At 28.5% G+C, this 18088-nt stretch overlaps 2 protein-coding genes across 2 annotated transcripts; both read right to left on the reverse strand.

Moving 5' to 3' along the window:
• Positions 1-37: 37 nt before the first annotated feature.
• LOC107931069 (uncharacterized) lies at positions 38-718 on the reverse strand. Its single transcript, XM_016862857.2, has one exon. It carries the CDS (start codon positions 716-718, stop codon positions 38-40), a length of 681 nt encoding a protein of 226 aa, XP_016718346.2.
• Positions 719-8951: 8233 nt separating this feature from the next.
• Positions 8952-9751, reverse strand: LOC121224435 (vacuolar protein sorting-associated protein 13-like protein). The gene has a single exon (XM_041107751.1). The coding sequence runs from the start codon at positions 9534-9536 to the stop codon at positions 9111-9113; it is 426 nt and encodes a 141-aa protein (XP_040963685.1). The 5' UTR covers positions 9537-9751; the 3' UTR covers positions 8952-9110.
• Positions 9752-18088: the final 8337 nt, after the last annotated feature.

Raw genomic sequence — 18088 nt, forward strand, 5'->3', positions numbered from 1 at the left:
ACGGCACCGTTATCTCTTGAATGTTTTTTTTCTTTATCTATAAAGCAGAGAGCGATTCAGGGCGCCACGTCAACTCCGAAATATCCGCCGATGTATCAAATAAACCTCCAAACGCCACACAATCACCGCTTTTACTATGGCTATTATTATTATCGCTATTGATAACCCAGTCACCGCCGACTCCAAACTCGAACGATTCGTAACTCGGAATCGGAAATTCATACCCCATCATATCCGCTAATCCAACTGCTCCTGTCCCTCCACCTTCCTCGACATCAAGGGTCGCAAGTTTCTCCTCAAAATCCGGCGGTAAATCCAACTCGTATCCAGAAGCTTCTAAACCAAACCCTAGCTCCAGCCGGGACTCGCCGGAATCTAATTCCTGTACCGGATCCTGAGCGGGGACCGAGATCTCTTCTTCGAAGCTTTTGATAACCAAGTCGAGACCCTGAATCTCCGGATCAAGTCCAATAACCGGATCCGAATCGTCCAAGATATCAAGCAAATCTTCCTGGATACGCTTCACATCCGGCGACTGAATTCCCTCATCGTCAGGATCAGGTTCCACGTAAGTAACCTCAGAAGAGTTCGAGCCCGTATTCTCCGAGTCAACTCGAGCGAGCTTTGAATTATGGACCGACTCCAAGTTACCCTCCGTTTCAAAATCCTCAAACTCTACTCGAGTTCTCTTGTTTCCTTTATTATCCTCCATCGCCATTGAAGAACTTTTACACTTTAATCTACTATTTTAAGATATTGTTTGGATAGTGTGAAAAACAATAAAGAAAATGCGGGAAAATTATTTGAGTGGCAAAAAGGGGAGAAATGGGAACGGGTTTATATAGTAGTTGCAAATATGAGGCGGATTTTGAATTTACCTTTTTTTAACAATTTTTTTCAAAAAAAAGAAAATAGAAAAAATAATTAAAAATCAAAAACAGATATTTTAAATTAAAAATTGAGGATAAAATAGAGGCGCGTGTAGTGCGCAGCCGAAAAAGGTAAAGTTTTTGCCTTTGACGAGTCATTCACGGGATTCGCTGTCTTTCTTTTTATTTATCTGTCTTCTCATTACTGGTTTTTCATTTTTTTTTTCAAATTAACTAAATTTAAATCCAAGACTATTCACGTTTGAAGTCCGTTGCGTGGACCCACCGAATTAGGAGGTAGGATGGGAGAACCGGGAATCCAGTGGTGGGCTTCGCTTCTTTTGTTCTTGCTGTTTTTCTTTTTGGATAAACTAATATTTAATCTATAAATTTGTTTTTTATTTTTTTTAAATTTTTTTAGTTAATATTAATTTCGAATTTTTCGATTTATTTAAAGATTAATTTTTGAGAATAATAAGAACGGATAAAAACACATGGATCAAGATTTACATATATCTATAAATTAAAATATTATATGAATTTATAATTTCAGGTTATCATTATTCTTTTTCAATAGAAAAATGATAAATTAATTTTTTTAATTTTTAACATTTTTAGTATTTATTAGTTAAATTAGACCGACTGTTAATTAAAAAATAGAATCCTAATTCATCCAAAAAAAGACTTATTCAATTGTTACAAAAAAATCATTTAAAGTTAACTATAATATATAAATATTGGCATACATTTTTTTTATCATTTATATTGAATTCAGTAACTCAAATTAAAAAATATAAATTACCCATCAACTATGAATATCTCTAATTTAATAGGTCCATGCTGCTCATGTTCATGCAAGGTGCCACGTCATTAATATAGGGAGCCACGTGTTTATTGCCGCTATTATAGTAGCACATGGAACCGGGACATCACCGACTATCTATCACGTGTGTACTAGCTCTTCAGGTACACCAAGTTTAAGGTGGTAGATTAATACACGTTATACGTGCAGCAGGTAGTACACCAGTTGTACAAGATGAGGTCACGTGACAAGGGACAGAGTTAATGTTTTCAGTTTTTATTTGTTGTCGTCAAACTGAGTTGGAAGGAATAGAAATAGAGTTATGTTTAAATGTCAGTCATGTCCGGTTTTTGTGGTGTCGTGGTATTCACGTTGTGGGGAAGGTAAGTTTATGGATAACTACTTTAATTTCTTTAAGTGATTAATGTCTATTTTGGCAGTATATACTACATAAAGTAATTAAATTATTAATAAATTTATATTTTCATTATTTTATTTTATAAATTTATAAAATAATTATTAACCTATTCAAAAGTTTTATTTATTTAATAGGCTGTTTTTCTATTTTTAAGAAAAAATAAATTAAACAATTATTTATAAAATTTAAGTAAAATAATATATTTTAAATCTAAATTGATCTGACAGTTAGTATAAGAGATTGAAAGAAGAAAAATGTTAAAGTTTTGGTTCAAAGAACCGTGACATGTAAAGTTATTTTATAAAAAAATTAAACTATAAAAAATGAAAGCTTTCAATTAGTATAGGCGATATAAATAAAAAATATTATATAACATCGATTTTAGTAACTCGGTAACTGAATAATTTTAAAGTTAAATCTGTTATCTTACTAATTTTCATGTTGTATTGTGGTTTTGAGTCATCAAACCTTTATCTCTTTCAATAATAATAATAATAATATATTTTATAATTTATAAACTACTTATAATTAATTTTTAAAAATTGAAGATATTATTAACTTTTATGAATATCACATAATCTAATTGTCTACAATTGGTATATTTTGTTAGTTTTACTTCAAATCATGGGGTTTTTTTATTAAAATAATATAAAAAATTTAAATAATATTAAAATAATTTTTTTATTTATTTAGCAAAATGGTCTAAAAAAACAGTTAAAAAATAAGAAAAATAGAAATATGGGCCTGCCATAGTGGCACCAAAGGTGTCTGTGGCAGAGGCGACACTAACATGTTCGTATTTCGGCCATTTGTTCGTATTTTTTTAGATTTTATTATTTTTAAAAAATATATATTATTTTCTAATTTTATTATTTTACATTATTTTAGTACATTATGTTTAAAATGTATTCATTTAGTGTGTTTTTAAATAAATTTTAAAAAAATCTTTATTTCAGCCCTTTGTTCGTATTTTTTTCTCGAATTTTATTACTTTCAATAAAAGCACACTAAATTAATACATTTCAAACATAATATACTAAAATAATGTAAAATAATAAAATTAGAAAATAGTATATTTTTTAAAGTAATAAAATTTAAAAAAATATAAAAAATAGCCGAAATATGAACATGTTGGTGCTGTCTTTGTCACAAGCGCTTTTGGTACCGCCTGGCCCATATTTCTGCTTTTTTTTTTATTTTTTTACCATTTTAATAAATAAAAAAAATACTATTTTGATATTTTTTAATTTTTTTGTATTATTTTAATAAAAAACCCGCCACCGCGCCTGCGTTTCTAAAATCGGCGGTCCCCCTCATAAGTCACATCCTTACCTATCTCCTAGACCACGTGCCACCTTCTTCACCACACGATCTTCTTTTCTTTTTAACAAGAATTGCAATGATTTATTTTTCCTTTTCTTTAACATTTATAATATTAGCTTGTGGATTAATTTTAATTTTATTAGTATGAGTATTGTTATCAATATAAAATAACACGATTTCAACTTATTTAGTCTTCTGACTTTTTGAAAAATTCTTTTAGTCCCTCCATTTATTTTTTTTATCTTTTTTAACCTTTAAACTTATATTTTTTGTCAAATCACCTCAAAATAAATAAGAAAAATTCAACGTTCTTTTTTTTTAAATTGCTTAAGTGTGGAATACGCGTGGATGACACATTAACATTTAATTAATTTTTAAAATTTTTAAAAATTAAAAAAATATATAAAAATATAATTTTAAAAATTTTAATATTTTAATTAAATGCTAACATGTCATCGACATAGCAACTCACGTGTATTTCGCGTCAACAAAGTTAATAAATGTTAATTTTTTCATCCTTTTTTAGTTATTTGACAAAAAATACAAGTTTTAAGACTAAAAGATATAAAATTAAATTGAGGGCTAAAATATTTTTTTTATAAAGTTGGAGGGCTAAAAAGGTTATTTTGCTAAATTTAAACTTACGATGAGTATAGCAACTTATAACATATTTTAACCTTATTTCATCCCACACTAATGCTGAGCATAAAATATCAATAATTTGGTAATAAAATACTGGTATTGTTAGCAAAGGCTAAGGTTTTAGGTTATGAGAATTAAAATTCGAGTTCCATCATACGCAATTACGCATTTTTGTGTCTCCAGTCCCATCAAGCGCAATTGTGCACATGTGATTTTAGTCTGAATAATTTCATGTTTTTCATTCATTCGTGCATTTTAACGGTTTGATCTTATTTTATAATTGCTTAGACACGTACTTACATTGTATTTGTACGTAAAAGATCTTTCAATAAAAACTGAGAAATCGAAAAGTGATCTAATTATTTGTTTTGAATGGTTTTAGTTCACGGATTAAAAAATCATGGTTAACTAAATCATTTGAGTTATATATATTTTATTTAATTTACAATTGATTTTAATATTTAATCATGTAACAATAAATATTTATTATTTTATAATAATGAAATTAACTTTATAAAAATATTTGTCAAAAATTATTATAAATGATTTATTGATTATTTATTTATTTGAGAAATTAATTTTTAAACATGTTCATGAAAAAAAAAACACTTTACTACAAAAATCATTTTGTCAAAATAGAGTATAAAAATCCAAAAATTCGAATTTAGTGTCGAGAAATTAAAAATCGAATTCACAAATAATTTTTAAAAAAATAAAAAAATCCGATTTGAAAAGAAATTTCATTACAACTTTAATTTGTTTCAATCAAATCTCTACAAAATATTCTATTATATCTGTTATTTTTTATACAATATTTAACTATTTATAGTCCCTTTCTAATTCTTAAATGGTAGGATAATATACTTTAATACATCCAAATAATATCGATATCAATGAAACTAAAACTCAATCTACTCATTACTAAAAGTAAAACATTGAGGAGTAATGCATTATATGAGGTCTGAATCAGTGAGGAATAAAGTGGTTGGTGTTTAGAATGTGAGAAAGATGGATGTTTGGGCATAGCATGAATTGGAGGAGTATCCTAGTTTTGTGGGACAAAGGAGTATCTTGTTGATTGGAAGTTAAACGTATTGATTGTCTTAACAACGAATCCCCACGCGGGTCTCCACGTACTTAACGCAATATCGAGCTCAATCGTTTAATGGAGATTAGCTTAATGGTCCCATTTTATTTGATTATATTTATTTTAAATTATTTTACTAGGGTTTAATTAGAGTTAAGATAAGGATGGAAAATATTAATTAAAATGATTTTATGGGATGACAATGAGATGAGCTCATGTTTTTGTTAATCTCGACTAGATTTTTATATTTTAGTTTTTTATTTAAAATTTTACCACGTTTGCAATTTAAAATAACTTTTGTAATGTGACATACGTGTGTGATGTTAAATTTTCTATTTATTTTAGAGCAATTTAATAAATAATACAAATTTAATAGTTAAAAAAACCCAACAAATCAAATGAACGAGTAAAATAACTTTTTTTTTAATTGAAAGGTATACCTAATTTTTATACCCTTACTCTGATCTTTCGTCCAACTCAATCTTATATAAAAATTTTGCCCCGACTTTGATGTAACCTCCAAAATTTTAAATGATATTTTTATAATATATTAATATTTACAAAAATAAAGCAAATATATTATAAAATATTATGGAATTAAGAAATTAGAACAAAATATATAACAAGTGTTTATAAAAAACCCTATATGTTATAAATTCTAATAATATTAAGAAATTATAATTAAAAAACATAAAAAATACTTATAAAATGAAAAAAGACATTTCAATAAATATACATGAGTAAGAATGTTAGGCCCGAAAATATAAAGAGCGGTGAATTAGTATTTTAAAAATCTTTGTAAATTTTTCTAAAGGGTGAGAAAATGAAAGAAAAGCTTAGACATTTCAATTTATAGTGCTTCAACTCCAATTACTTATCTCCATTACTTTAGTATACCTCAACAAAGGATTTTCCAATTCATTATACTTAAATTGATACCCTTCAATGAAAATATATAACCTTTACAATCTTTAGGTTTTTCACAATACTAAGATGAGCTTTCTCGGTTGTTTTTGTGGCTTAACTAGAACCATCTAGTTTGTACAAGAATCAACTATAACCCTTAACAAATAACAAAAATCTCAAGTAACTCTTGCGATACAAAGAAAAGATGTAAACAATGAAGGCCTTTAAAGGTGCGTGTTTACAAGTATTAATCTCTCTCTTAAAGAATTTAAATGAAAATGATAAACAAAAAAAATCTAACAATGAGCACCTAAGAGATATACACAAGAGAAAATGAAGAATTTGAGTCTTTTCTCTTAATTTATATGCTTTGATGTTCATCTAATGTATCTTGAAATGACCTTGATGTGTATATATAACAAGGGAATATTTTGTGATCGCTTATAACCGTCGGAGATAATTTCTAGTTGTCGGAAGTATTGCAGATAGACTTGTATAAAACATGTTTAAAACACTTGAAAACATTTAAAACATATTTTTAAGTATTTTGCAAGTCTTCGAAAATTTTTGATAAAAAATTCAATTATGCTCTCATTAAATGGTTTAGGACGTATAAAATATATAAAATTTAACTTAAATATTATTATATCAAAAGTTCACGACATCAGAGCTAACGAAGAATCGACATACGAGGATATTAATCGAATTTAATTACTTTTTTTTACTTGGTGAATGAGTTTGGGTTTTGAATGCTTTATTGGATTAGATATTTGGATTTTGATTATAATGAATGGGTTTTAATTTGGCCTATTGCCAATTGGGCTGGTTCAAATAATTTTTAAAGTTTTTTTGCTTTTATATATATAACTTAGAAGATTGGATTGTTTAAATATTCTAGGATTGTAAACGAATATGATTATGAACATATAATTGCGTATAAAACAAATATAAACAAGTGTTTTTCATGTTCAGTTTATAAATGAACCTTAAAATCTTATTTATGTTCATTTATTTGATTTAATAAACAAACAAAAAATAAACTATTCATTTATAACCCTAATGTAAATTGAATAATTAAATACAAATTTTTTATTAATTCAGACATAGTCCAAACAACAAAATTTATATTATTTATATGTTGGTTTATTTGGGTTTTTCTTTTTCAATTTAGAATATTTGAGAAAATAACTTTGAATGAGCTCTTACTTACTATTTTAGTACAAATGATAAATAAGTTACTATAAATTGATGCCTAAATATCATTTCTACAACAGAATTTCAAAAGTGAAGAAAGATAAACTAACAATAATTGTAAAATCGAAAGAATTCAGAAACAAACTAGAGATGCATCACATTGATCGAACTACTAAAAATTGCATCCTCGCTTCGCAATCATCAAACCAACCTAATGATGAACTTTTAGTTAACCAACAAACCATTGCCAAGAGCCTTGAGAGATCACCTCATCAATGATGCAAAGAAGACTAAAGGCCAGTTCTTCATTTTTAAAAAGTGCTTTTAAAAAGTACCGTGGAAAAGTATTTTTGAGAAATAAAATGTCCATTTTAGAAATGTTATTTTTAAGTAACAAATATGCATTTAAATAATATTTAAATTAGTTAATATTATTATATTAAATATTTTTAAGTAATAAATATTAATTATTTATAAAATTTAATTAGAATATATAAACTATATTTTAAATATTTAAATATAACCATTAAATATTTGTAATTAGTATTTTAAAAAATATTTTTTTTATTTTTAATTAATGATTTTAGCACAATTGTAATCAAGCACCAAGAAAAAAAGAAGAAAAATACTATGTTATTGGAGGGGTGAAAAAATAATTAAGCACCAAAAGTGCTTTTGAGAGAGGAAAAGCTAAAATTTTTAGCTTCTCCTTTTCAACCAAAAGCAGCTTGTTATTCACAGCTTTTCTTTCAAAAGTGCTTTTGAAATCAGAAGTATTTTTTTTAAATAATAAAGAACTGACCCTAAATCTCAAATGACTTATCCTCGCTTCATCATATCAACTTCCAATTTTATGATCATTATTATTGTGCTTTAATTTGCTCCGATAACAGTTCCCAATAAATATAGTGACACATTTATCTTGACAAATATATACATATCAGTAACATAATTAAAAATTAAAACTAAAACCTCAAAAAATTGTGGACAAAAATCACGATACTATAGACTAAAATTAAAAATTAAAAAACATAAATAAAAAATACTATCGAAGAAGCTACGACTAGCAACCAACTCGAAAGTTGGTATCGCGAACAAAAACAAAAGTTTAGGTTGAAAAAATGGAGCAACTAGAGTTTTTTAGAATTTTTATTTTTATTTTTTCACCATTTAATTTCAGACTTAATTTAATGACTTAACTCTTGAATTAAATATATATTTTCACTTTAATATCTACTCAAATTAAAGACTACTAATAATGTAAACTGAGTTTTAATTTAGTTAGCATCAATATTATTATTAATATAAAAATATGTAGATTCAAACGTGTTAAAATGTGTTTAAAAGTTGAGAAAGATTATGAGTAATTTTAAAATTATATTAAAAAAATCTAATTATAATAGCATAATATGTGGCATATTTTTATTATTTAATTCAATAATTAGCTTTATTTATTTATTTATTCTAATTTTACAAGTATACATATAATCATAATCACAAAATAATTATAAAAAATAATCCCCAAACGGATCATTAGCAATAATTATTGTTTTCTTTAAAAAAGCTGTTTTTCTTATTTGATCGTTTTTTTCTTCTATTCTAATATCAACTTGGGAGAGACATGAAGAAGAATTTTGCTTTTTTTAATTTTTGTTTTATATGCTGATTTACATTACAATGGTAATATATTAAAAATAACGTGAAAATGGATGAAAATGAAAGTATTTTTACTATTTTACTTAACATATAAAAATAAAAATTAGTTGAAGTACGTACGTCCATAGAAAAAAAACCTTCAATTAGAATAAAAAGGAAAAAAAAAATTACATATGGAATTAAACCACCGCCGTTCGACGGCGGTTTTCATGATCAGCTCATCGGATCCTCCTCTTCCTTTTCCTCCGGCGCTTCGTTCAGGTCCAAAGCACCGTTCTCCGCCACGGCTTCCCTTCTATTATTATTATTATTATTATTATTATTATTATTATTATCGTTGTTATTATCAATATCATCCTTGACGTCATCGTCATCTTCATCGACTACCGCAACCGTTTTCTCAGACTCCACGGCCGCCCTCCACCCTTCGCTTCCTCCGCTTTTGTTGAAATACTTAACCACCGCTTTCATCCTCCTCAGTATAGCGAAGAACTCCTCCACTTCCTCCTCTTCTTCCTCGCCAACGCCGCCGTCTTCTTCCTCTACCTTCCTCACCTTCTTCTTCTTCTTCTTCGTTGACTCCATTGTTACTCCGTCTTTCCTTTCTTTCTCGCTCCTTTTCCTCTTCTCCTTCTCCATAACTCTCCTAAATCTAAATTTTTCACAAAATATTTGAAAATTTCTCCTCCTTTCTAACGCATCAATAGTTCTTTTTTGGCCAACAAAATTTCCAAAAAGAAAACACACTAAGGAATTTGATCTGGTTTTTAAGAGTGGGAGGGTGAATGGATTTCTTATATTACAACGGCCATGACTAACATAAACAAAGTCTTACTTTAACCCATTTTTATTCTCTTTCTTACTTTTTTTTCCTTTATGATTTTAATTAATTATACTAATATCATAATTCATAAACTTTTGATTCTGTTGAAAAATACAACAAATATTTATATTATAGAAATCTTTGGACAAACCATCTTAATCTTTTTTTATAAATATTTTCATCCATATAATAAATGTGCCGGAAACAATAATTGCTTTTTATTTATGGAAAAAATATATTTATCTACCTATTATTATGATTTTTTACTTATTTCCTATATTTTTCGTACCTTTAAATTTTAATTATTTTATTATTCATATTTCAAATTCAACTTCTTATTTTTTACAATGCATAAATTCTATTCAAAATTTACAGAATCGGATTGATGATTGAACTAGTCAAATTATTTTTTTGCTGATTCGATCGATTCATTTGATTCAATTAAATAAATTATTAAAAAAATTAAAATTCAATTCATTCGACCGGTACCCATTTTCGAAATTCAATACCCTTCTCTAGGCTGGTAGCTTGACCAATCTAATTCGTTTCAATTAAATGAAAAATGCGCTTAAGTGCACTTGAACTTGACATTCATTGTTGTTACACTAGTCACAATGCCGACTAAGCTAAAATTAAGTCAACAAATCCAATTGTTAACACCTTTAAAGCTTTTCGCTAGTGTGGTATTTTAAAATAAAAAAAATACTTACTTGCTAATCATGTAATAAATTCGTAAAAAATCAAATTTAATAAAAAATAATAAAGTTAACAATTAAATTTAACATTTTAAAATTTGGAAAAATAAAAAAATTTAAATTCTAACACAATTTTAACATTGTATAATAATATTGGATACATTGTTAATAAAATTTTTAAATATTAAATGCAAGAGTTTACTAAAGTAATATTTAATATTGGGGTTGATCACTTGATTGCCCATCTTTTTAAATTAATTATTATTTTATTAATATACTGAATATTTGGTTTTTTGAAATTCGACACAATCGCTTTCAGCCTTTAGATGGCGATGTAATGACGTCATCATAGTTACGTAAGCACACGTTATATGGAGTGGGTATCATGGGTGTACTAATGAAATGCTTGAAACGATAAGGACGATGCATCACGCGCAAAGTCGGCAACGCGCTAGCACCGTAAATGTAAGAGGGAATAAAAATAGGTGGGCCCACCAGAACAATGGTGCTAGTGGACTTTTATATTTGTCCGAAATGTAGGAAGAGAGAGGGTAACGTCTATGGTGATATTTTATTATAATGGGATTTTGGGAGTTAAAAAAAAAATTTGTGGTTGAGATATAAAAGTGCGAAGATTGTAGTCATTTGATCAAGTTATATTAAAAATGAGAAAATTGTAAGTAAAAGTATCAAAGTCGCTATCGTACTATGATTCAAATTATATTTTATTTTTTATTTAAAAAATAAATAAATTAATCATTAACTCATTATATGTTAGATTAAAGAGTAAATTGATATTTTTTGTTAAAAATTATTTTCTATTGTTAAAATTTGATCTCTATATGTCAAAATGAGGTACATATGGTACATCATGTATAACTATATGGTTATTCTATCAACCACGTCAATTTTTAACAGTAAAAATAGATGAAATTTTCAACATAACATATCGGTTTACTCTTTGGTCTAATATACAAAGTCTAATTTCCCTTTTTAGTAAAGGGGAAGAAATGCAATTTGATTCCTAATATATGGGCTTCCATGGTACTTTTACTGGAAATTGTACTGGTGACTGGAGCCTGTTAAATTGGTTATCGAATACCCTGCTTTTTTTTGAAAATAAGTTCTTCTCATTCTTTAGTGTTGAAACCGATTGAACTGGTTAAATGTGAACTTATGCTTCTCAAATACAAATCCTACATGACATGATCAACGGTGGATTGGTGTTTATTGTTCTTCTTTTTTTTTATTTCAATTGTTGATTTAAAAAGATCCCACTATAAGGGGATCTTTAAATAGATGCCACCAAGTTAGAGTGAAAAAAATTAAGTTTGAAAGATGTGTTTGGACGAAAAAATTAAACTTGTGTAAAATATGGATCAAGCTTCTCGTACTTAGCTTGACTCGACCCATTTTCAAGTTTTTAATATTTTTCCCTTTTCCTTTATGTAATTTATAAAGTAAATATTTAAAAATATATTAAATTTATACTTTTAAAAGTAAAAATAACTTGAGTTGCATTAAATTAGATTGAATTAACCATTTACAAATATAAATAGGTTTAAACAAAAATTGACTCATATGTCGAATCGAGCCGAACTTGAAATTTTGAATTTAGCCGCTATATTTTTATTTTTATGAATTTAACCCTTCTATTTTTTAGATTTCAAAATTCGAATTCAATTATTAACACTATTAATTTTATTGATGTGACATATTGACATAAAAAAACTCATTGGTAGTCATATAACTAAAAATTGATGTTGTAATGAACATAAATTTAACAAAATAATTTTAACAATGTTAACAGTTAAATCTAAATTTTAAAATCTAAAAAATAGAAGGAATAAATTCTTACAAGAAAAAGGTTGAGGGATTAAATTCCGAATTTATATAGAGCCCGAGGAGGACTTATAGTACATCGCTTAAGTACTACAAAAGAAAAAAAAAAGAGTAACGCGCGATTGTTCAATACGCGCGGAGTGAGGAACGGTGCAACGTGGCACTATAAAGAGCGAGAAATTTCCGCGATGATTCATGAAGACCTTACTTAAAACTAAGGTCAACATTTTTATTGGTAGGAATTTGGAGTTATAACCTGTAGCGCAACGTAGAGTAAGCGCTTGAGAATCGAATTGTATAGCCGTTCGATTAAAGTTGGAATGGATTGGTGGAAGGCATCTGCATCGTAGATCAATAAACAAAGGCAAAAAGTGATTGATTTGAAATTTGGGCAACTTACAGCCCATATCAATTAAGAATCTCAAAAAGGGTTTTGGTTTTAATTTAAATTAATAATATTCCAATAATTATAAGAAAAAAAGTGATACCCACATTATCAGAGAAGAAAAATAAATATATAAAGAATATAAAATCGACAATAAAAATTAAATTCGCACTTAAAGGATTTTAATTTAAATTAATAATTTTCAGGGAAAGAGGAATTTTTGCCAAAACCACCTTTCCATTTCGTGACAACTTGTACGTCCCTATGCCATCTATCTAACTCTGAATTAGAATGACAAAATATGGCAACAAAATTGGGAATCCTTTGCACCGTGCTGAGGCTGACCCCACGTAGATCTAGAGAACCACAAGCTAACTGAATATTGCTTACAATGGCGTCCTAAATGTTAACAACATTGTCAATATATGAGTGTTAATCCTCCTCATGTGCCCAATCAATAGTCTGTTGCGGGACGCTCAAGTCTCTGCATCAAATTTATCTTAAAGCTCCCTCGCTACTAGTTCACTCCATGCATGCTTAAGCTTGCCATTCAACTTCTTAACTTTGGTCTCAAGATTGATAACCCAAGTTTCAAGATGGCAACCTTCACTCATATGCACCAAATTATTGACGTTATTCTCTTTCTCATTGAAAAACCTCTCCTTCCAGACTTTATCCTCTTGCTTACATGTCTTAGCCTTTTGCTCCTCAAAAGGTAATGGGTTTTTTTCACATTATTCAACTAAAATGAAAAATTGTTATTTAGGTAATTTAAAAAAATTAAAAATTAAAAATTATTAAAGGTAAATTGTACTTTGGCCCCCCTAAATTTATAAAAATTTAATTTAATCTTTTTAAAATTATAAAGATATAGACTATAAAAAAATTACATTGCATTCGCCACTCCTAAAAAATTGTTTTGGCTTCGCCCTGCCAATTACATGCCTGGTTAGAACCAAAGTGCATGATTTGTCGACAGAGTTTAGTTTATCTACATCCAAGAGGCAAAATGTTACGCAAGACAATAAATGAGAAGTGAAACGATTCAATTTTCAGTAGCGTCAAAAAATACAGTTTTAGAATTTTATTTCCATAAACTGAGCCCGTAAATATTAAATAAAGATATTTATGGAGTTATTATATAGATGAATTTAAATTTGGATAGCCAATTTAGTCAAAATTGTGATTAATCAAGGCTCAGAAATTAAATTGTAAAATTCAATCGCTATAGATTTTTAATTGATAAATGGCTTGGAGACGTAAATTGCAATTAACCAAAGGTTCAGAGCATCAATTAAACCATGTTTAAATAGGTGTTAGTGGATGGTAAGATGAAATGACCATTAACTTAAAACAAATTAAGGTTAATTAACTTAATTTACAAATTAATCCCACTGTATAAGTGATAATTCGGTGGGAAAAGAGGTAAACTCATCTTCTTCAACCGGATAGAAGAAAAGAAGAAGAATAAAAAACCTCATTAAAGGTTTTTCAAGCTTTTAGCTTCAATTTTAACTAATGTTGACACGGAATCATCAAGAGGGAAAAGGAAATCGAAAATCAACAACGAATAACTCAAAAATTCAGTATAGCGAATTCTTGATAGTTCGAGCAGTTGATCTAGCATCCCGGAAGCAATCCCTAAATCAAAAAAGTCTGTATAAATTCCATTTTGATTTAAGTATGACATGTACCTAGGTTGAGTAAAATTTGGTACAAAACTATGTTTATATGCACTTTTAGTTTGTAAAGGTTAATGTGTGAACTTTGTTAATAGAACATGACATGTTAATGGATTCAAATGTGGGTTGAAACAGTATGAAATGTTGTAATTGTAGAAGAACTTGGTGATTAGGTAAGTATGCTTATGGTTTTGTATGAATTATGTTAATTAGTTAACTTATGGGTAATATGTAAATGGTAGACCATGGTTCAAAGTGTTTAGTTACGTTTGATACCTAGAGAATTTATGTTTTGGCTGGAAATGTAGTTGGAATATGTAGAATAGAATGTCACGTCACAATGTTAAGTGTACGTCATTGCTACGAGATCAAGCCACCATGTTATGCCACGATGTCGAGCATAATTCGTCAAGACGATCCCAAAAAAATATGTTGCATCGTAACGAGGAACCCACTGACGCTACCACGTGAACCTGAACTTTTAAAAATATTACAGTTTAATCTTAATTCAATCTCGAGTTGATATTAGAGCTTTCGTAAGCTCGTATATGACCTGTAAATGAATACGAATTGTTGTAAATGCTTGTTTTATTAATATTTTAATGTTTAAAGTTTTACATCGAATTGTAATTTGATCATAGTAGCCCCAACAATGAGTGTGACACCTTATAGTTCGAATTTGACGATCGGGTCAAGTATAAGGTGTTACAAGAAAAGTCATATGACATATAAATCCATCACATTTGAAAAACACATTGTCTAATTTCTTCAGGTCGATTCCAACAATGCCTTAAGTTAACATTACCACCCTATTATGACACCCATGGAATAGGAAATTCAATGGTCGAAGCTTGTGTCCAACCTCTCTTCCTCCATAAACTCCCCTTCATCATTGAGGTAAAGTGGACAATAAATCTATGTGGTGCTTTGCAAAATCTCTACCACATTCACTTTTTTAAAACTTCCAAGTTTGGCAACTCTCCGTAGATTCGACGATGTGAGTTGCTTCCATCATAACAACTCTTCGCACCCTCCTCTTTAGCGTGAACTATCACAACCACTCACCCACAACTTTTATGCCGTAACAAACAAAATAAAATTGTTAATTTTATAAACAATTCACTAGATCAGTCTAGAAATTGTAATTAAACCTCAACTATACTCGTTCTTGCACCTATATTTTTACTTGTGAACTCTCAGAAGAAAAATTAGGATTAATATATTATTTGGTACATGAGTTTGGGTTTACTGTCACAACCACCTATACTTTTACTAGAGTTTTTTTGTCCCACTTAAAAACACAAATTGACTTCAATGTTCAATTTGATACTTGAGCTATTTTTGTCCCAATTAAGTGCTTGTGGGTTTTTACTATGACACATGTATCAAATATTCATTCGACCATACGATGCCATTTGATATGAATATCAAATTAAATATTGAAACTAAATTTAAATACCAAATTAAACATTAAAACTAAAAATCAAATGATATATTAACCTAGGATTTTGAATACCAAATATTCCTTCTTTTTGCTTTTTAAATAGGATTTTTCCCGCTTAATGGATAAGCATTTGCTATCAATGAGTAATTTTTTCTCATCTTAAATTCCAATATTGGATTTGCGCCAATGGAAACCATAAATTTCATACACAATAGAAGGATATGGTAGATCTATCTTTTTTAGATAGTGAACGGATGAACCCCATTCTATTCACTGGTACGGTTCGTTGATACTGAAAAAGTTGTTTCTTTTTTCTCAGCCTAGGATCTGAACAAGTCGCACATACACCCTAGTACATGTTCCTCGGCGCTGAGGGCATCCTCTAAGAGTAGGGGATTTCGTGACATTTCTAATTGGCTATCTTGCATTTCTAATAAGTTGTTTAATAGTTGGCATACTGAATCATATACGTAATAGACTGGTTTAGATCGATCATAACCAGATGATTCTGAATTACTTCTTTTTCTATTTAATAGATTAATAAAATATTAACCCTTTAGGCTTAAGTTAAGAAGGAAAGGAAGAAGATGGATTAAATCAATCTTAATTAAATTGTGAATTGGTGTTAAATCATTGCTATTGCTATTTGTTATTTAACTTATTTACTTATTTAATCGTTGCTATTGCTATTTGTTCTTTATACATAAACCCGTGTGAGGTTTTCGCGAAGTTTCAGTAGTTCTTCCGTTTCTAGGATAAATTCTCCTGTTTGTGCCCCATAAAAAGAACTAGCAGGTTGATAGATAATTACCCTGATCATATAACATAATAAAAGGTTCTTCTAAGTCACATAATGAGACGAGAAGAATAGCTAAAAATAGCTAAAGAATAATAAGAAAAAAAAATATAGAATTGAACAACTATATAGGCATTTTTTGTGCATTGCATACGACTTTACAATGGAATTCTCTTTTTTCTTTCATCGAAAAAAGAAAAAGAGAAAATATAGAGAGCGTCTATTAGGCCCAGATCACTAAATAATCCAATTACTACCCTTCTTTTTTTTTTCAGAAAAGTTTAAAAATACTATGATGGCTCCGTTGCTTTATATATTTATTTCGTCTATAATTCAGCAATCCCAAAGTTTGTGACGCTGAGATAGGCCCACGAAAGCTAAGATAAAATTGGAAATGCCCTTTCTCTCATACTACTCTTTCGATACATAATCTAATGTTTTGAAAAAAAAAAGAAAAAAAATTTCTTATCGAATTCGAAGTGCCATGTTATTATTACTTACTATTTCATATTTCATATGGCGAAGGCATAGTCTTCTTTTTTCTTTCCATCAAATAAAAAAACTCATTGGCGCCGAGCGTGAGGGAATGCTAGACGTTTGGTAATTTCTCCTCCTACAAGGAGAAAAGATCCCATTGAAGCAGCCAATCCCATGCATATTGTATGCACATTTGGTTGCACAAATTGCACAGTATCATAAATAGCTACTCCGGGTATTACCCATCCGCCAGGAGAGTTTATAAACAAATATAGATATTTGGTATCATTCTCTATACTGAGATATACCATAAGACTAATAAGTTGATTCGAGATCTCACTATCAACCTCTTGGCCTAAAAAAAGTAATCTTTCTCGATAAAGTCGGTTGATTAGGATAAAATTGTATCCCTTAGTAGCCGTACAAGCACCTTTTGATGCATACGGTTCAACAAAAATTACGGAAAATAATCAATGTGTAGATTCCAGCCATCCTTCGTTTTTTCAAGTGTGCCTTTTCTAACTTCTAATTTCTACGAATGGGTTTTTTTTTACATTTTTTAAATAAAATGAAATTCAAAATGAAATTAAAGAAAGATAAGTTTTGGCCTGTTTTCCTATAATCTATAATATAGAAAAAAATTCGCTAAACTTATCGCACAAACTTTTCATTGATCTATTTTTTTTCATTGGGATTCAATCCAAATCACGATGTCATTTTCTTATTCTTGAATGGGTTTCATCAATTTTTTATTCAATTTTTTTAGTTTTATGCTCTACTCCGAGTAAAGATTGGTCCGATTTTGATTTGCGCATATAGGACAAATGACCGAATACCACATCTTTTTTCTATGACTTTATTTCCTTTTTTATTTTGTTTTAATTCCTTTTTCTTTCATGTTTTCTGCCAAATATTCAACGTATTTCTCATATTATTCGATTGATTAATAGTTTGAAATCGTTCTTATTTCTATTTCGAATTTGTAAATAAAAAAGATTTATGATTATGATATAGGTGGTAATCATAAATGTATTACAAATTGGGTTT

The sequence above is a fragment of the Gossypium hirsutum genome, chromosome D12 (assembly GCF_007990345.1).
Source record: "Gossypium hirsutum isolate 1008001.06 chromosome D12, Gossypium_hirsutum_v2.1, whole genome shotgun sequence".
Classification (NCBI taxonomy): Eukaryota; Viridiplantae; Streptophyta; class Magnoliopsida; order Malvales; family Malvaceae; genus Gossypium; species Gossypium hirsutum.